General features: G+C 37.1%; 1 protein-coding gene across 3 annotated transcripts in view; it reads right to left on the bottom strand.

The window, feature by feature from the left end:
* Positions 1–21,676, bottom strand: part of PARG (poly(ADP-ribose) glycohydrolase) — a 63,591-nt gene that overhangs the window by 18,394 nt on the left and 23,521 nt on the right. For all 3 annotated transcript variants that reach the window (XM_051799808.1, XM_051799807.1, XM_051799809.1), the window contains exons 8-13: positions 16,925–17,017; positions 14,759–14,916; positions 6,258–6,337; positions 3,828–3,888; positions 3,125–3,200; positions 948–1,095 (exon numbers count right to left, since the gene is read on the bottom strand). In XM_051799808.1, coding sequence (XP_051655768.1) covers positions 948–1,095; positions 3,125–3,200; positions 3,828–3,888; positions 6,258–6,337; positions 14,759–14,916; positions 16,925–17,017 — 616 coding nt within the window. The remainder of the gene's footprint in view (positions 1–947; positions 1,096–3,124; positions 3,201–3,827; positions 3,889–6,257; positions 6,338–14,758; positions 14,917–16,924; positions 17,018–21,676) is intronic.

A 21,676-nucleotide genomic window follows, 5' to 3' on the forward strand; every position in this document is an offset into this window, starting at 1 on the left:
AGACTGAAAAATATAAACATAATCTATTACAATATTTACCCACAGGATCTCTCTGATCGTATATTTTTTCTGTACAGCTATTCTTTAGAGTAAATAAAGTATTGTAGCATCATTTTATTTTTCAGTCATGAGAAATGCTCACTGTTCTCATGTATAGAACCCAGACACACACGGTGTGACCTGGGCCGCTCCAGTTTTTAACAGTGACATTTGGTCTTTTGATGCAAACTATTTTGATCCAGTGGATAATAAAACATTCCAAGTTCTATGACAGAGGTGGACAGAAAAAGGAAATCTCTTTCAGCAAAGCACTGGACATGCACAGCCCCTCCACAACATACTGGAGAAGCAGTTAAGTTTTTGATGCTGTAATTGCAAACTCACAAGCAACACAAATACATGTGTGTAACTTACAGGATCAAAATCCTTAAGAGACAGTTCCTGACTTTCTACCCTTTTTTAATGGATGCTGATTTTTTCCTCTTCTGCTTCCTCCCCTTTTAGGTAACCAGAAGGTAGTTCCTCTTCTCAGTCTTCAATCCCACTGATCACACCAAATGTTTCAAATTCCAGACAGGAACAAAAATTGCCCATCCTTTAACAGAAGCATTACCCACTGATAGTTGGGACCAGCTAGTAGTTGGTAATTGTGGCTGTCACCTATATTGTCAACAGTATTCTTTAGCTAGAGACACTCAGGACAAAAAAGTTCTGTCTGTTTGCTCTCACTTTTTATTCTTTTTGCCTGTTTCACAAAGCATCTATTGGAACATGGTCTTAAGGGGTGGGATAAAGTAGGAAGCTCTTTGTCAGATGAGTACTGACTTTTTTTTCCTTCTTTTTTTTTTTATGCCTAAAGCATTTAAACATACTAAACTTCAACCTGAAATATATTTTCTATATATAAAATCAGAATCAGATGTGAAACATTTTCTGCAAAGACTAACCTGTGATGATAAGACATTCATTGTGATCCAAGACTTCGGTGATGAGTCTTGATACAATCAGTTCTGGATTGATTAAAAACCGAATTTCTTCTTGTACTAGTCCTGCCCCAGTCACACCACCTCCAACAAAACGGTTTGCAAAATCAACCTAACAAAAACACATTCAGGGGGATTATGAGATAAGCAAATAGGGTAAAATCCTTTCATTTACCAAGGTAAATAAAGTCCTGTACAAATTCAATAATTCTGTTGAAATCTGCTGCTATCACTTAAAAATACAAGCAGAGGGACTGATTAACATGATCATGCCTTTCTCTTTTTTTCATTCCACTTCTCAGAAAACGTAAGACAAGTGAGACATTACACAGCAAAAACAACTCTGGCATCTCAAATACTCTGAATCCAGGTTTTGTGGGTTTTCCTTGAAGAGCACATATTTAAGAATAAAACACATTTCAGTAAATGTGAAAGATGAAAACAGCAAATTAGAGCAGTCCTTTTGTTTTTTAGGGATATTGAAAAATCATTAAGTTGTCCTTTAATAAGCATTCTGCCCCAGCTGTCCACACTGAAGAATTTTTAGATTAGCAGTGTCCCCATAACAGTTCTATACCCATAAACCCTTATGAATTCTCCTTGAAATGCACTAACAGAATCCCTTACAAATTCTCCTTGAAATGCACTTGAACAAGGCGAGTAATTTTGACTATTAAGGTTTCTGCTTGAAACAGAGAAGCTCTGGACTATTTTTTGCTGCAATAGTACACATTTTTGCAAATTACAGTTTCATATAAACAACAGTTTTACAAGGATTTTGTTTATTCAATAAAGTAATTAATATTTATGCCAATTAACTGCCCACAGAAATTTATTATTTTTAAAAGTCACTTCATCTTCCAAATGCTATTAGCTTCTTACTGGTTTTTACTTAGATAAGAGCACATATACAGGAGGAGAACAGAACTTGCTGGAGTGACTTGAACACTTGTGTAGATTACAAATTGATCAGGAGTTAGAGGCAAGCCTAAAGCACACCAAGAGCCAGACACTACAGCAGCAGGTGCTCCTTTAGTCTATCCTGGAAATACCAACACATTTCCAGTTGTTTGAGATTTACTGAACTTGACTACAAGAAAAAAAGTTACATGTAAGCTACACAAATGTTCAGTGTGCCAAGGCCCCAGAAGCACTTTAACTGTGCTGAGTGACCCCTCAGCCTGTGTTACAAACACCCCCCCCTTCCTAGGCAATACTTACTTCTACAGAGTGCAACACTATAAAAGTGGTTATTATTGAGCAGTTGCTGAGTTCTTAATAATTTCAACACTCATTTGAATGCTCATGTTTCATAAAGTCATGAGATATTTTAAAGTCTGAGCAAAAAGCATTGGAGAAAAAAAAAAGTCCTCCTATTCTTTCTACTCCTCTTCCTATGCAGTACTTGTTCCTGCTAAGAAAGTTCCAATTTTGTTGGAACTTTTGTTTTGTTTGTTTGTTTGTTTTGGGGGTTTTGTTTGTTTGTAGTTTGGGGTTTTTTGCCTGATTTTTTTTTTGTTTGGTTTTTTTTTGGTTTGGTTTGGTTTTTTGTTGCTTTGGTTTTTTTTTTTTGGTAAAAGAACTCTAAAAGGCAGTCTATTTTTTTTTTAAAGAAAAGCAGAAAGCAAACAAAAATATTGAAAACTCAAATATGTTCCTTCCTATAGATATGGAGAGGACACCTTCCTTATGAATTTCTTTTGCTGACTGCCTCCCAGACTGAAACAGTGGTGCTGGCAGCAGCAAGAAAGTCTCCTGAACTACTGACCTGGTCACTGTCTGGGGCACAAGAATAATTTTTTAAAAACAAACTGAAACCCTTGACAAGTCATCATGATCACAGCCTGAATCTTTTATCCTGTCAATCTTCAGTCCTGGCTTGAACCAGAAGACCTGAAGCTGTCCAGGGCTTGTGATTTTCTGTCAGCCATTTCTATATCAGGTAAATGTGCTACCTAGAGCTGGGGAACACTGACAGTGTAAGACTGCCCATGGAATTAATTCTGATGTTTCTTTTACACTGCATAACATCTTGTCATTTAAGTCAATTGAGGGTAAACAAATAACTTTGTTAAGCTGGCAGCCCATAAAAGTACAACAAAAACATGACATAAAGCCACATTAACTGTTGCATCACTTACCTGTAGCATACCTTGTCCATTGCTTTCGATGGTGCCTTCATAGGTGACATGCAGTCTAGAGAGTTTTTTCTGAGATCTACCATTGAGGAAAAATATTGTACAGAGAGGACAATTACAGAACCTCCACACAAAAGCATCCATTTTAAAACAAAACTCAGCCAAACCCAAACTTCTTAAACATAAGGTGGTTTAAAAAAACCAAAACCCCTGAAGGATTAAAGAAAATACGTTTGCCATTCAGAAACAATTTCTAAAGGTTTAACATAGTAAATTGTTCAGCTTCTTCACCTCTTTCACCATAAAGCCCCAAATTTGAAATTGGAGTTCTGTGTTTTTCTTGTCCCACATTAACTTGCTAACCAGCAAGAAAACTGCTACACTTGTGTTCGTGCTGGTTATCACCCTATTTGTTATATTTCCTGTCATTTCTTAAATCAAGTCATCTCTCTCTTTTTTCCCCACTCAAGCAACAGCACCAAAGACATGCTATGTTTTAAAACTTAAGACTTGTTGGCTTTATGGACAAATCAGGACACAAACTACTTGTGGCAGTTCACCCACTTCCCTCTCACTCCTTTCTGCAACAATCCATAGCAAATATTGTTTTCTGCAGTTCTTCCAGGCCTGAATGAATTGCACATGAATGAGATTCAGTTATCATGGATTTAAGACATTTCTTGCATTAACAGGATGTTTGACTTACCTCTCCCAGTCTGGAAATTCCTGGAGACACTGCCTTGTAAACGTCACCAATCCCGTAGGTTCTACAGGCAAACCAACCCCAAAGGAAAATGCATTAAGTAGGGGAGCTTTAGTCCTTAGATTATTTTAACTGGTAAGCTTTTAAAATTACAATCATCATTCTTAGCAGAAACCAAGAGCTTAACTTTCCCCAAGAGTTGCTTTGAATCTTTCCCTGACAGCCTACACTCAAATTAAAGACAAATAACATGAAGATCAAAGTATTTACTTCTCTTACAGCTTTGTAGTTTGAGTATTGTTCTTTTTCTTAAGTGATTTTCCCTTTAACAGTAAACACTACTATAAAGACTCAGTAATTGAAGTCAAATGTGCTGCCACTTAGAAAAAAGGAAACTGTACAGTTTGAAAGCAGCTACTGTTCAGTACCACCAGGCAAACCACAGAGTGAGTACTATGGATGGCTGAAGTAGCAGCTCATATTTCCAAGAAAGTCCTATGTCAATAAGGATGCAGTGTTAGTGGATTCCAAACCAAGCAGTTTGCAGCCCTGCCAAGATGCTAAATTCACTGTATTCCAACTGAGAAGAGACTCCTGCCCTGGAGAGAAAAAGAGGAGGTGTTGCTCTCTGCAGGAAGGATGCAGCACCATCTTTTTTCCTTATGTTACTCAAAAAAGTTCAGTTTCGCAACAGAAAGGAAATATCAGCCTTTTATTAGGTGATGCCATCCTAAAAAAACCTTCATTTGAGAGTCATTTCTTTGCTGCAGCAAGTCTACTGCACTGGTTTGTGAAAACATTCAAAACAGTATGTAAAGCACAAACTCATCCTTCTAAAAGCCTTAAACTGTCCTCTGCTTTTCTTTGCAATTTATAGGGGTTTAGGGGAAAAAAGGGTTACTTGCTCTTAAGAAAAGTGCACAGCATTCAGTAATCAAGTGCTTTTCCAGATGGGAACCCTTGGTATCAGTTGCAGTATTATACAAACTAAGCATTCAACTTTTAAGTGCAAAGTCTTCAGTCTCCATTGTGTTCTTTTACACAGAATTCAATTACTATTAACAGTAAAAAGAGTTGCAAAATTATTACAGTAATTTAGAGAGTTAAGTTATCAGTCTTAGGAATTCCTGAGACAAAAAAAAAAAAGAATAAAAAATTTTTAATTCAAGAAAAGAGCATTCAAGAATCTCATTAAATATTATTTAAAGTTATAATCTTAGGGAATCTAATATGGTAGGTTCATAAAGCATGTTCCCAACAAATTTCATATGCACAGTGGGTCAGGGACAGCTGCCTAAATTTAGGATTTGGTTTGCATGAAAACTTTATAACTCAAGTATTAAAAAAAGATAGTACACTGTATCTCTTCTCAGTCCCACACATAAATCATAATTTACTTTTTACCTCAGAAATTTAGTTCTCTTGACAGTGTTAAAAGTCTGACAGCTGAAACAGGCTATAGCTGCATTTAGTTTGTGGTGAATTAAAATGATGAACTGAAGATGGACTGAACCAAGGGCTTCTTATATTTAATAGTTTAAAGCTGTCTTTTCTTTTAAAACATTCTGAGAAAATATGAACCTAATAGGGAAATGCTGGCATGTAAAAAAATGGTTCTTTAAAAAAGACTATAGTAAGGATATTGCTGCAGATGTGATGTATGCTACTGCAGTAAAATCTCTTTCTCCCCAAAAATGCAATATATAAGGTATGATACAGTTATCACAAAAATAAATCTATTTGTGAAAGTTTGTGCAGATGTTCAATTCATGGTAATAACAGCAGATCTGACTGTGCACTAATTTCTCAAAGAGTTGGAGATATCTCATGTCTTGCTATCACTTTTTTATTTGAACTGGGCAAACTTCACAACAGCTTTGCTTTGGGACAATAGAAGGGAAATACCTGAAATATCAACACAAGTAGGGGAAAATCCCTCAAACTACAAACATTCCAGTCAAAGAATTGAGTACTGCAGGAAACTTGAAACCTGACTCCAAATCTTTAAGTCTGTGATTTTAATGACTGTATATGGTGCCAAGTTCCCCCTACATTCTCACTGTGATGCTGGGCATATATTCCAGACATTATACACATATTTATGTCTACACATATACACAATGATATACACACACACTTTTATATATATATATCTACAAGGGGGTGAAAATATATCTCTGGATTTTACACACCCCCCATATACACACACACATATATTTATCAGAAAAAAGAAAACAGAAGAAGCCCTGTGCAAGAATTTGCTTGCATGCATCATGTACATGGTAATCATATGTATATGAATATCAGTGTACTTTGCAAGCTGGCTTTTGTTAGACACTTCCATCATAATGCTGCTTAGCCATTTCTAAATTTAATGGGATTAAATTTGACATGCATCTGCTTTGTAGTTCAAAAAAAGAATAAAGGATATACTTTTTTCTGTGACTCTTCTAAAATAGCAGAAAAGGGTCTTAAGCTTCTCAGGCTTTCTTGGTGACCTTCCTTCAAACAATCTGAAAAACAAGAAATAAAAGCAATCAACTAGATTTCAGGGATATAGTGCATAGTAATTAATGCTACTTACTAACTGCAATTTGATTTTTTATAACTATCATGCACATATTACATTAGCCTTGCATTTAAGTACTGTACTGTAGAAAGAACTCTCTAGACAGCCCTTTAGGAGTAACAAGTTTGTTGACTTGCTACGTTTCTGATGAAGATCCAAGTGAATATAAAAAAATGTCATTTCAATATCAACATTCAGGAAAGCTACTAGTTTTATTTGCAACAGATCCAAAGGTTAACAGGCTTGGATTAAGTGACCAAGGGGTGAAAACATGTATGTTGAGTACTCCAAGAACCAAATGTCTTACACAGAACAATTAATGCAACCGTGTTGCTTTCAAGAGCTGCACTGCACCAGCAGTGCTTCTAAAGGAAAGAACCTTCCCCCAGAAGAAATGGCTCCATCCTCTGGGCTTTAATGGCATTCTAACATTCATTTGTAAAAAACCAAAGCATTAAAAAGAACTATCCTATTTTTAGCCCCTAAGTGAATGTATGCTTTTAAGGTTAGCTGAAATACTTTCACTGCATCATCTGTCTTCCAGCAACTTGAAAACGCATTACTTAATTTCATTTCCAACAGAGTGACAAGGCATTGTGATTGGCAACACATAATGGAATTTATCTGGAAGGGAGAATGGCAGTGACTTCAGAAATAATCCCCTTTGAATAGGAAGTTCACTAAAAGATGCCTGATCCACTGAAAGCCCTGAGGATGTAAGATTCCCCCCTCAATAAACAGTCTTAAGTAAAGGAATGACACAACATTATTCATTTGTTTCCATGTACTGGAATGACAGCCTGCCTTCAAAACCAGAGTTCTGTCAGATGAATTCAGCTTTCAGCAGTGAAGTGAACTAGATTTTTTCAGTATTTGAAAATTCTTATGAGGTATACAGGCTGAACAGATCAATTTAATCCAAAATCTGTATTGTCACAGAAGCTAATTTTATTAACTTGTTATTCTTTGAATAGTGACTCAGGACTTTAAGAAGGCAAACTCCAGACTCATACAGTCTATTCCAAAATGGGCCAATATATAAGTTCTATCAAGGGTTTGTGCCTGCACAGCTAATAGGGGTTCATAAAAGGAGCTAATGTGTGCGTGTCTGGAGGTCTTACCTAAATGCCTAAATTAATTCTGACCTTTTATCTTCAAGTCTTATTTGTTATGAAGCCTTTAAACTGGTTAATTTATTTATTAGCCTGATCATGCCTTTACTAGTTTTTTTTTGCCTCTTTACAGCAAATTGACATCTTGCTTAAGTTGTAAGCTCTCAGGAGAGAGTTCTTCATGTCACAAAGGTGATTGATGATTCTGTATAACAAGCAAATTGGGCAGAAGTGGTGCAGAACTTGAAAAACTATGTCTGAAATAAGTCAGATCAAGCCAAAACCAGTCATATTTGTGAATGCAACAGCAAATGCAAGTGATTTTTACATAATTTGAAAATGGCCCAGTCCCACCCCATTAATTTAACTCAGGACATAACACGACAGAGTTATGGATGTTTTAACCTTGAACCTTATTTCTGAAATGATCAATTAGGCAACATTATGGGAAATTTTATTTTTGAAGCAAATATTTTAAAGACTAAAGCTATATCAAGGCATCACTAGATATTAAATAAAATTCTTCCTCCAGCACAGATCCTACTAAAAAAACACCCAAAAATCTAAGTGCAAACCACATAATTTCCTGACAGAAACACCCAGGGCCAAAACCCATTAATTCCAATTAAAGAACTCATCCAAATGAAGTGCACTGTAAATCAAATGCAAAGCACTTCAAGCTCACTTTCAGGTGAAGCAATTGAAATATTACTGGCAATTGCATAGGTAAGCTGTTTTGCTTTGTACAGGATGTTCCCACTGCCATGCAGCAAACTTAAATTTAGCAGGTACTGGAGCTAAGAAAGCTTCCAGGGCTGCCCACCAAACATAGCTGTAAATTCATCTCTGGCTCTCCAGCTTCCAGGCCACGGTAGTGGCAATGTTAATCACACAGAAGACCTCTAGAGAGATACACTTAGGTATTCAAGCAATCAAGTCAGATATTTTAAAACATAAGTGGATGTGTGAACAATGTCATAAACACAAAGTAGATTGTTAAAGTCATTGTGGCTAAATGAAAACTCTTTCCTAGCAAATATTCAGACACTTAATTGACGTAATTGTACTGAAGAGAAATCCTATATATGAGAAATAAAATATTAAAAATAATAAGAACTGATACTGGGAAAATTTAAAACAACTGTCAGCAAACCTATAGTAAAGTTACAAGGCAATAGTTTATGTAATTTTAATAATTATTACAAAAAACATGTGCATTTGTTTTGCATTAGTGTTTTCCTAAAAAAAAAATTAGTGGAAAAAAAAGCATTTGAAAATCAATAATTTTGGTTTTTGCAGTCTAAACTGCAAACTCACAATTCTATTTTCAACCAGCATTTCCACCTTCTAAAGCTGGAGCCAAAAGCTCTAAAGAACCTGCTCTTAACTCCTTCCAGTGATGAGGCAAGTGGAAAATCTGCAAGGAACTTCAAAGGCTGCACTGCCAATGATGCAACAGGAGCGTGATTTAAGAATAGTAAGAGCAGTATGGATTATAATCTAAAGAATACCTCCCATTCATAAATCCATGGCATTTCATAGCAGTTGTTTGCAGAAGTGTGGATACACAATTTTGTGTTGTGATCCCCACAATTAACTACGTGCTTTTTCCTTGACTCCCCCACAGGCACTAAAAAGTGCCTTTTTCTTTATTACTATAGTTGAAGATACACTTGTGTTGTTTCTTATATTTTAGTGTGATCTCACTAAAGATAACATCTCAGCAAGTATAAAACATTTTACTAAAACATCGTTTTTCTCCTACAAATAAAAGTGAAAGAAGGGCTTAAAAAGAAGTACTATGGATAGCCAAATTTCACCCAGTGAAGGGATAGAGCAGTTGGAAGGATGGAAAGTTAAGGTAGAAAAAAAATTACTGAACAATTTCCTTCGACCTCAACAACAGTGCTAGTCACTAAACAGAGCTTTAGCCTAAGGTATAGAATGATAAAACACTTAGAAAAGAGAATAAACCAAGTATTTTGCTTTTTCTACCCTGCTGCATTTCAAGCCTATGGTTATCTGACATATACATACATGTAGGAGTGGAAATAGTATGTTTATGTATGTACTGTCAACTTGTATTGCTCTCCATATGATTGAGGGCTATTTTGATTAAATGGCTGAGCATCCTCAATTGCCAGCAACCTTAATGGGAACCACTGAAATTTCATACTGATACACAGCACCCTGAAGGAAAAACCAATATAGTGCTGAATGGCCCAATAAGCACATCATTTAGGATTGCATCAGTTACACCAGGGAGCACAGCTCTTCTGTCCTTCTCCTGCAATTCCCAACCCATTGGCACAGTTAAAAAAAAGTGGAGTTCCAGGAATAGAAGAGAAACATAGAACTTCTTCTTTTTCAAAACCAGTATCATACTTGTCATGAAATACTTTGTAAGCTTTGGTTTCCAATACTAAGCATAGTTTATCAAAGCACTTTGTTTCACTTTGTTTTACCCTGTGGATTTCCACATTTACCAAACATAAATGTTGATTTAAATTTTTTTTCATAAAATTATACTCAAAGTATTCCACCCATGGCTAATGAGAACATAACCCAAGGCAGGCGTAACAGAATGAGTTTTGTAGGATCAGTGTCTGTAAACCCAGAAAATCTAGAAACACCTTTCAGAGAAGCAATGCATCTCAGTCATCTCTCAGAGTCACTAAATAATTTATTCCCCAGAGAATATTCATTAGTGTTCTGTAATTGATGTTGTTTATGGAGAGACAATTGCATTACTGGTAAATTAGATTTCAATTCTCCTGCATAAATGTACTATACAGTTTCTCATTTCCTTTCATGTATTATATATTCCATAAAAGATATATATCTTAACTAGTGTGTTTTTCCCGTCATTTCCAACCACTTGAAGTTACTTTAAAGGTTTGTTTCATAAACATGGAGAAATTCAGTCCTAGTGGAATACTGGTGGTTTCAGGCCAGGTCATCCACTAATATATGTGCCAAAAACTCAACTATGGGAGTTTTTTGAATAAGGAGAACAGATGAGTTATTCTAACTTGACACAACAACTAAGAACGGACCTGTAGCAGGTCAAAGGCCCAGCAGAAGCAAAGCAGGTCCTTGACAAACTTCTGTCCTTTCCAGAACACTGACCCAAGATCGCAGACATTCTTCCTTGTATTTTGCTTTCACGTATAACCAAACCAGATAGTTTCCTAAATTATCAAATTCTACAGTGTCTTAACACAGGTCTGAGAACTTGGTTAACAGTGGGAAAGAAAAATGTCCAAGAGCAGTCTTGTCTAACAGTGGATGGTATCCATTTCAGCATCTTATAAAAAATAAATGCAAGAAAGTATGGTTTGACCTCAGTATATTTCAAGAGGAATATATTTTTCATGGAAGTCCTAATTAAACCACAAACTATTCACCAAAGAAGGTTAATTATAACTATCACCACAAGAAACTACTTTAAACTCTGCAACTAACATCATAAATGTAGAGAGTCAATGCAATGCAGGTTCCACATTCAACTAGGATGCAACTTCCATGAAACATTCATTAATAAGATATATAAAACTGTAAATTCAATTATTTCTTTCTTTTGTGATGGGTTATTTTTACATAAAGCTGCCCAATCTCTTGCCATCAAATACATTAAGTAGTGTTTTCAAAAGGAAAAACGGAACACTCTAAGTTTAGCTTGATATTTTGAAGCAGTATATTATGCTACTTAGTATGATCCAATGTTTGGCCACTGAATGGATGCCATTCTATCTACTAGAATTCATAAATATTAAAGCTCTTAAACTACCAATTCCATTTTAATCAACTATATTTGAAATGAATTATGTTATTAATGACTTAAGAATCATAATAGGCCCAACCTTGCCAAGTACAAAAGGGAAGAATTCAATTAAATTACTGAGCATTTAATTATACACAGGTGACTTTCAGTCTGTAGCAAGATGAATAATCAAAATAGACAGACAGTGTCACAACATACTATTAAACTGAGTGCTTCACTGGCAAAAGAGGAATGGCCACCTTTTTTTCCTCCTCTCATTTGGCAAGGCTAACAGGCAGGAGAGGAGAGGTAAAGCACAGATGATGTATATTAATACTAACACACAGAACAGCCCTCCTTCCAAACAGCTGCAGTTATGTCTCTGTGAGTAAATTTTCAATATCTTGCACTGAGTGTCTGCTGTTTTGTCAAACAGATTCCTACCTTGAGGGGAGGAGGGGTGGAACTTACACTATGGTAGTTAATACCACATAAAAACCTAGAGCAGGGAGAAGACTAGGAGGAAAGAGGGAACATAATGGCATTTAAATGTAAAAACCATAACTATTTCATAGTTTATAAAAAGGCACTAATGTTGAAGTCTGCAAAAAGACTGCTGTGTAAAACCAAAAACACAAGAAAACTTACACAGTTGTGTTACTAACTTTAAAGTCAAGAATTTCAGTATTTCAGTCTCAAGGAGTAGAGGGGAGGGATGGAAGCCTTTTGTATTAATGTGGACAGGACATGGAGAGTGGAATCAAGGAACACCACCTTTGCTAAAGAAAAAAAAAACCCTCAAATGCATCCACTCAGTAATGTTGCTTTGTTAGGGAACCACAGCAGAATATTTTTTGGTACCCAAAGAACAAAGTCATTCATTCACAGCCATGTAGCAGATGAATTATGCTGAGGAAAGAACCAAGTCTGGAAAAAGCTGCAGACCATAATACTATGGGGACAAAAGGTTGCTGTGTGAACAATCTGTTATGCCCATCGCTAAGCACAGAGAGCAGAGCAGCAGCCTCCAAAGCCTTTACATCAAAACATTGTTATGAACAGGGAAAAAAGAAGTCACAAGCATTTTAATTTCAGTCACTGCCTATTGCCTTTAGAGTATATTCAGCTTCACAAAAGACTTTTTTCTAAAAGCTGAAAATACACAATGCAGTGAACCAAACCTTGTCATCACTGCAAGCCTGAAACAACAGTTGAAAACATGACATTTTACTCTGTCCTTGCTACTAAAGAACTTACTTTGAAGGGTGAGAAAATACAGGGTTGGCAGGAGGAAAAAAGAAATTGGATACTTCTCCCTCATTTCAGATTTTAACTAAGGTTATATACAGTAACAGAAAACTATACAGTCTTGTAGTACTCTCTCCACTACTCTTCAATATCCTTTTGCTTTTATCCTGCCAGTCTCCCTCTTATTTTACCCACTGCCCATCATACCTTTTATTCTACTTCACTGATCTGTTTATTATCAAATGCAAAGTACAGAGGGTACAGGGGTGTGGATTTGCTGCAACAAACGGTTAAGTAATGTAAAGGACTGGAAAAGGAAACTGTACTTATATAATAAATGCATAAATTGGCAAACACTGAGGAAGAGCCACTTTTAATCCTCAAGAACCAGAGGACATCAGCTTCCCTTCTTTTCTCCAGTTTGGCAACAATATTCTTGCTCTTGCACAAATAAAAATGGCTTTCTATCCCATGTGACTAGAAGCTGAGCATTACTTCATCCATAAGGCAAGAGGAAAGCCTGAAGGTTGTCTGCTGTATTCCCCCTCTGAACAACATTGTTGGAACTTACTGTGAGTGGGAGCATCAGGAAGCTGAGTCAGAAAACAATGGAGGACTGACTGGAATAGGGCAGAAAATTCTGAATGGTTAATACTTTATACTGGTCATTCTTTAAGTCTGTGGCAGGAAATTATTTACCTAATAATTTGCCAAGGCTTTTTTATTTAAAAGTAGCTTTTGACATTACACCCCAAGTATTTCACTGTACCACTTTACATTGCTCTGAAATGTTCATAGAGGAGAATATGAATTTACTCCAGTTATTTAACAGTGTTTTATTCTGTAGTTGGTAAGAAATTATCCAACTTAAATTTAAACACTTGGTTTATAGAATGTTTAAGTTACAACAAAAATGGAAGCTTAAAGTCCTTTAAAAATACCATAAAATACAGCTAGAAGTGTGTGGTCAAACAGAACTCCTTCCAGACCTTTTCTGTCCTCTTTCACTGCTCTGAACATCAATATTTTTTAATGCATCATTTACTTGTTCTTGTGAACTACTGGTAGAAAAACACGCTGAATTGAATGGCATATTAATGCCCACCCACACTTCTCTTCTGTAACCCACTGCACTCTAGGAATAAACACCAAGACAGTGCCCCTGGTCTCCCTTCTGAAATACACAATTTACATAAACCTGTGCAAGCCCTTGAAGGTAGCAAGCACCAAAGCCATTATTAGTTCATCAGCATGCCTGACAATTTATTGCAGGAAGTTCTAGTGTAATACAGCTCTCATGATACACACACCCAAGTGTCCTGGATCACAGGGAACACTGGTTTTGTATCTCATCTCAGTTGTCAGAGCACAGACACCACATATGTTAACAGCAAGGAATAAGAAAAGCTCTAGATCATTATCTATCCAAGCTCCAGACTAATAACCGCAAGGTGGACCTATGCAGATTTCTATGGAAGTGCCAAGAAACAAACCCTCATTTCTAATCTACAATTCCACAAGAACCATAATATTCTGCTGCAGAAAATGTCTCCATCCTCTTCCCTCATTTAAAAGTGGTATAAGGATATTTAAATTATAACAAAGATGTGAAGAAAAATTTCTAATCAAATCTGTTTGCAAGCTAGCACTGAGGAAAAATGAATAAACCTTTGCTTAGAAATCAGAGTATCTTTAGGTAAATTCTTATTGTGGTCTTAAAATCTCTTGCAGCAAAAAGGACAGGTTAACATGCAGCTCTACAACTGCCTTAAAATGATTATATGGATGAAGAACGAAGTCCTATTGATCAGACTTAATGTGCTGATCACCCCTGAAGATGACACAGAGGCAACAGAAATGTGGCTGGGGAAACACTGATCTTTAATTTAAATATATAGAACACTTCAAGCTCAACTAAAATATACCATTTGCAGATGACTGGCTTATGAGGAGTTAGGATATTTTATCAATCTAATTAATGCCAGAGCACGAGTGTGTCTGTGCACGTTCACGCAGGGGGAAAAAAAAAAATTTGGAATATTAATCATATGCTCCTGTGCACAGGATCCTTTATTGCAGCACTGCACAGTTTTCTTGTCCCTTAGAGGACAGAAAAAAAACCATACAGCAAACTACTGAAATCAGCAACAGAAACATGACACAAACCAGTGTCTCTCCCAAACGACACCAGCAATATTTTCCTGGGAGGGTTATCAGCTTCATTTACTCCAGAGTGCCATACCTGTTGAAGTTAATGTCTGGATAACTGGAATACTCAGACTTCATCTTTGCATTGCGACGTGGAAAAGTACAGAAGAAAGCATTGGCCAGAAAGCTGGCGATCTGCTCCTGTGACATGGTGATGGAGTGATTCATCTTCTGTTTCAGCAGAGGTATTGGCTACCAACAAAAGAAGTGAGGAGGAAGGAGGGGCAGGGAGGGAAGGAGAGAGAAAAATAATTAGCTTACCCTTTTTGAAAGAAAAAACAGGAGCACAAAATTACACTTGTTATATTAGAGCAAGAGTAATTTAGGCCGTTGGTAAAGCCTTTAATCAGCAGCACCATTAAAGTCAAGAACAGTTTATTCAAGACAATTCAGAAAAGGCTCGCCTGAGAAACTGCAGATTTCTAATCAATAATAAAAAGAAAGATCAGGAAAACACAAGTTATCAAACAAAACCATGGGGAATGGAAAGGGTGAAAGATGTTGCAAATGAGTAATGTTAAAAACTGAAGTAAAAATCCACGTTCAACAGCTGTATGGTTAAGAGCCCTTAAGGAATGCTTTCAGCTACAAAAACCCTGCTTTAAATTTTCCAAAGAAACAGGGAAGTCATAATTCTGTGACTCTTTTTGAATTTTTTTCCATCCTACTTTAAGAAATAGCAGTGACAGTATTTGCAGAAAGTGCATAATTATCCATTTCTTTTATAAGCCGAATGAACAAAAAGCTCAGCTTCACTTTGTTATACATCTTTTTTATCAGGCATTAGCCTCCTGATTTGGAACTTTGGCTCACAGCATTCATGGCATTTTATGTGGGTTTTTTAATTATGTGATAATATGTGGTGTGGGGGGATATATCATTCTGACTGCTTAGGAGTAACAATTACAGTAAACCCACTTGACAGGAGAAAGAGAATAGTTTTCACCTCTTCTTCCAAAATTCTCAGCCATCATCATTAGCCAGGCTCCAATAGAGCTGAGCAGCTACATTTTCATCCTTTCAGTTGTGAATACAGAAACTGCTGCTAATTTAGACTGCAGAACACACAGCCCTGTTTACTCCAGAAAACAAACAGGTTTTCCTTCATTCTTATAACTACTACATTCATGTTCACTGAATCTCATTCTGTCTTCTGGCTGTTTAATTAACACACTATACTGTGATGTCTGAAGTCATACAGCTAAAAGGATAAAAAAGCCTGGGCAGCTCACTCTGATAAGTTCTAAAACCTTATGAAAACAGAATATTTTGGATAGTGTTACACTGCAACAAATTTAGCTTTAAGCTTAACCAAAGAAATGAGTCTGACAAAGGTCTTCACAATTTACATTGCCTAGCAGTACATGATCTTTATAAAAGGCACTACTACATGAACTTGCAAGTCATGTGCTTGACTTTGTGTTCAGAAACTTTACAGCAGTCTCAAACAACTTCCTTCATCAAGTTACTGGCAAAAAAATTTAAGAACTATTCATAATTTGAAATTATGCATCTACTTTAGGACTCTCACAGCATAACAAAGTAGGGAGAGATTTTCCTGTCCAATGGAATCAATTTGGAAAATGAAAACAAAGAAGTTTACAAATTAGAGTTGTTTACCCTGCTAATGTGTTACCTACATCCTCACCTGACCAGTCTTATTCACTTTTATCAGCTTTATCACTTCCAGAACTAATTCCCACAGCATTCATAAAGAATTATCTAAGGTTTGTATGCATGCAAGTATTATATGCTCTAAGCAGAATACAATGTGTTCCCAAGCAAATGAGGGCTTTATGAAAATACCACTTCTAGGATTAAAAAAAATCTAAAATAAAAAATTAGAAGTTTCAGGATTATTCAGTTGTTCCAGTTTCTAAGTGTGATTTTACAACCTCAAATGTTGCATGGTCATTTCATTTAAGAAACACAAGAAGAAACTCCAGCATACACAAAGGAAAGTATTACTGAAGCCCAGGGTAAAACTATGACAGCAAGATTTACTTTTTTTTTTTACATGCTATTACATAATTTCAGATGTGTATTGTCTGTTCTGCTCCCGAGGCCTCAGCTGCATTCAACACAAAAATTATAGCTTTTATTAAGAAGATAACATGGTCCTGATGTTCTGAACTTAGCCATCAGCTACAGTTTGCAGAGAATGGTCTGCCACAGAACACCTGCTGGCTGTGTTGCTTACCTGAGTGCAGATAGTAGGGAGACAGAGTGCCAGCTTGACCATATCAGGAAGAATGGACTGGAAGAGATGTTGAGCCTCTGCATCTTCAAGAACCTGTTAATAACAAAGAAGAAAAAAAAAGTATTTTACCTCAGAAATAATGACTGAACAGAAAGTTTGTGGAAACAGGACCCATTCACAAGAAATGAGAAAAAAAATAAGTCTTTATGCAAATCTGTAATATTTTCACAGTGGTACCTCACTGAATTTACCTTGCAGTAATCCACTGATGGAAATACAGAAACAACTCTCAAAAGCTGCAGTTGAGAACACATGTCACCAAATGCCCTTTTAAAGGAACCTTGAATAAGTTATCATTTGACTCTTTCTAAAGCAATGAACCAAACTCTCAACTGAAAAATCCCTACCTAACCACAAAAGTACTGGAACACTTCACCTGAATTTCATATTCAGGTCCTAGTCCAAGACGAGCACCTGTGACATTCCCCTGCTAATGGCAGCTGAAATGCACTCCTGGCTCAGACCATTGGGCCTCTGCAGCAGAAACAGGAAATCCTGTGCAAGAGGGTTCAATTCTGGGCATTTTCTGCCATCCATCCCCACCGTGTTCCCTCAAGAACCACAGCCACTGGATTACGTAGTGGGTGCAGCCTGCCTGGTCCCACATGCTGCAATCTTTTTCATCTCTTGCTGTAAAACAGCTGATACTGTGACTGTTTAAGCTGCCTCTCTCTCTCTACTGTTCTAACATTCTTCCTGAGAAGGGAAGATCAGAATTGACAACACTGAAAACAGATGGACACACCAACGTTTCACAAGGCTTCTCAAAGCTCTTATACTCAAGACAAGTCATACCAAATCCTTCATGCCCTTTTCTCAGTTCTCTCCCTGATACTGTCTAGCCCACATGTTTAGCTGCCAAAGTGTCTCAAGCCAATATATTCAGAGAAAGTCCAGAGCTTGTCTTCTAAGTTGCAGCAGCCAGTTCTGAGCTCAACATCACAACCCCAGGCTTTAGATGAACCCACTCACACCCCGATTCATGTATCATGCACTTGTTTTTAAAAGGTGCAAAAAGTTCTTTATGGTGGGCAATGCTCTTCTAAGAAAAGCTAGGGCAGGAGGTTGTAAGAAGAAAAGCAACATAAAGTGGTGCAGCTGCAATACATGAAGGAGCACAAAAGCCTCAAAACTCTCACATTCTGCCATATGAATGGGCTGAAGGAAGATCAAGAAGAGAAAAGCACATTCTTCCTTGCAGTAGAAATTTTTCCCCTGATCTAGGGATGCAGGCAGCAGATGTGACTGGCTGTTAGATTTGCATGCTGCATTTAAGGCAAAAAGCAGAGAGAATAGAACACACACCTTGCACTGCAGCTGGGGAGCGGAATCCAAAGGTCACAGTTCAGCCTGCTGCCTCCCTCCTTCCCCTGCACCCAGTGAATGTGTATTTGAGACCACTATCTCTACCAATTTCTAGATTAAAATCATTCAAATTCTGAAATGGTGGCTTTAAAACGACAGAATATTATTTTTCAAGTAATGCTTGAAAAATAATTTGATTTACTACCAATTTCACACAAAACCAGAAGCAGACAGAACGGATGAAACAGTATGAAGGTATTATTAACTTTGGTCTCTGCAACACTTAAGACTTATTGTGAAATCACAGAAAGTGATCTTTTTAGCCATATGATCAGAGCCCTGTAATTCACATTTCAATGGAAAGTCTCATACAGCCTTCAGAGTGTAAAAAAGATACTGGCAAATCTCTTGAGAAGAGGAAAATCTGGTGCCTCTGATTCAAAGCACACTGTTCCCCATAAAGGCTGAAAATATCGTTTAAAGGCTACAATGTCTCTTCTTCTGAGATCATGAAAATAACTATAGAAATATCTTTGCTCTATCCTCTCCCACTCCAAGTAAGATAGAGGGATAAGAGTACTCAAGAAGTTAAAAACCAAAACACAAACAAATGCCCAAAGGACAAACAACTTCTGGTAGGGAAAAGGGGGAAAATAAAACAATCCCAAGACCTACACAGTTACTTTCTATGTATTATGTATGCTGCTTGTGGAGACATGCAAACAAGGTTTTAATGTAAAGTTTTAAAATGAAACAAGAACTTAAAAAGAACAGCAAGCCCAGGAAACACGAAAATCATTTGATAAAATAGAAGAGGAATCCAAGTAATATACAAATTAATGCTGAAAAGAAATTTATTTTTAAGATTAGGAAATAAGCAAGATGCATCTCTCCTGTCACTGGCTGCATATGCACCCACATATTTATACAGTATAAGTCAGATATTGAAAACTATGACCTAACCTTTAACATCATCTGCTCCAGCAGGAAACTCTGCTCTGTTCTTAGGCACAATGTTTTTAAGTGCCATAAAGTAACAAAATGAGCGTTTAAAGTCTGGAATTTCAGATCTCAATACACAGAATGAATATGTAAAGTTATATCTATTCAAAAGATGACATTTAACCTTAGATGTCTACCAGGCTGTCAAATTCTGATATTCTCTCCCCTTCGGGTAACACTTCCTCTCTTTTGAACTTGACATATAAATAGTGGCTGCCATGCTTTGCTGACTGCCACAGACTGTACAGTATCACTTATCTGGTGACACATTATGGCACCAGACTTTGTCACAGCTGTCAAGACTTCAACCTTTTCTTTATGCTTCTTTGAAAACAACATAATAATAGCATAAGACAATTTCTTCCCAAAACAGGAGCAGGCCAGCAATTGCACAGCTCAGCTCTGATGCAGAATGCTTAACTACAAAGGTCACTTCTTCAACTCTGAAATTCTACTTTTCCTTCTTCTTACCTTCCTGATGTTGTAACAGAATATGCTCTCCTCTCGACATTATTTCTATGCATGGCTTTTACTGGACCTCCACTAATGAAAAGCATCAAAATTTAGAGCTGTTAATGCCCACAAGTTCTCACTGACTTCTCATTATTCTTACATGTAAATGAACTGAATTTTTTTTAAAAGCATTGGGTGCCACGAGGACCCCACAACTTCAAAAATATGACTGTTAGGAGTTCACAGACCTGGCCAAGAAACTCCTAACTCAGCACTATTCTCTATCAAATGACCAAGCATCAACAGCCACATCCATGTAACTACAGCTTACCCTTTCTGCCCACACTCTTCCTGTACAGGTAACATTCCTGTGAGGTTTCTATGGAAAAGAACACCTGCAAATCCCTGCCTGCCCTCAGCCTCTTGTGACCACTAACCCAGCACACCATCACAGGTGCAGCTTTGTAGACCAACCACTGTCACTGCATATGCTGAGTGCAACACAGAGCCTGGTGTTATCTGTGACAGTCTTTTCAGACTTTGAAAGCAGCAAAAAAAGAACACTCAGTCATGGAAAGTAAAAGGATTCCAGGACATGGAGTGCTGACACCACAGCTACCTCTGGCAGACATCCCATGCTGCAAATGCCAACCTGGGAGAATCCAGCATCAGCACAGAGAACACCTGGGCACAGAACTGAAGGAAGATTTATTTAGAAGGAAACCCTCTTCAGGAAGCAGTGACTTGTACTGATATAAAATCCAGCATATTTAGAGTGCCATTAGCTATTCTACTTATTTGATGCTGCTGAAAGAGGGATGTGTCATTCTATCCCCTCAAACACATGCACAATCAGCATGTTTCACCAGTTCCCATGTTCACCTGACAATTTCCTGAGATCCTTCAGCTTGCTAATTCTACAGGAAAATAACCTAGGGGTAGGGGATAGCCTTCCTCTGCATTAGTAAGTCAAAGCAGCCTACCAAAAAGTCATGCATTATTAGATGTGTGCAGTGTGGGTGGTAGTGAGACAGAACCAGTCCTGCCCCTTTGTCAGTGGGCTACAAAAGGCAGATATCAGTTGCAAGTCTTCTCACTAAAAAAAGCAGCAATATTCTACTCAGATTGAAGCTGTTACAAGCATCTCACTTGGAAGTCAATCTGTTAGTACAGGAATGTCTGTTTCAATTCAGTAACTTTTTTCAATTCAGTAACTGTTTTCAATTCAGTAATACTTTTACCTGTGTACAACCTTTTTCAAGGCTACAACTCTGCAAACATTAAGAGAAAGAACTGAGTTTGCATTTTAAAAAAAACCTAAACATTTGTTTTATAACTTAAGGAATTCTAAAATATGAAATGGTTGACAACAATTTTTTGATAAAGGAAAATACATGAAGTACCATAGCAATTTTGGTTTTGAACAATTGAACAGGTTCTCCTTTCCTTATTACCCATACATGTCCTTTGCAGCTTCCTTCAGGATTTGAAATAAAAACATATATACACTGTTGACTTTATTCAGCCCTCCAATCATGCAAAATATGTAGGAATTTAATAAAAGAAGGGGTTATACCCTGAGGGAAAAGCGTATGGAATCAAAGCTGGAAAGCATGACTTGTCTTTTGCCAAAGAAATCACTTGGCAATTTGCTCTGGAGTGACTGATTAAATGAACATGACTTAGGGCTCCAATTCCTCAGATGCAAATGGCTCAGTGAGCCGTGGCAGAGGGACAAGCTCTTTGCCAAACCTGCACTGCAATTTAGCAAAAGGAACATTTATACTGCAGCAAAGAGGCCTGACTAAATGCAGCCATAAGTAATGGCCTCTTGTCACTATAAACCAGTCCCCCAAAACGTAACGGGCGAGGATCCTGACAGTCCTAATAAGAAGGATCTGCAGCAGTATGGGGTGATAGTGATGGTGGAGA

The sequence above is a fragment of the Manacus candei genome, unplaced genomic scaffold (genome assembly GCF_025592945.1).
Source record: "Manacus candei isolate 608988 ecotype Guabito, Panama unplaced genomic scaffold, ASM2559294v1 h1tg000050l, whole genome shotgun sequence".
Taxonomy (NCBI): domain Eukaryota; kingdom Metazoa; phylum Chordata; class Aves; order Passeriformes; family Pipridae; genus Manacus; species Manacus candei.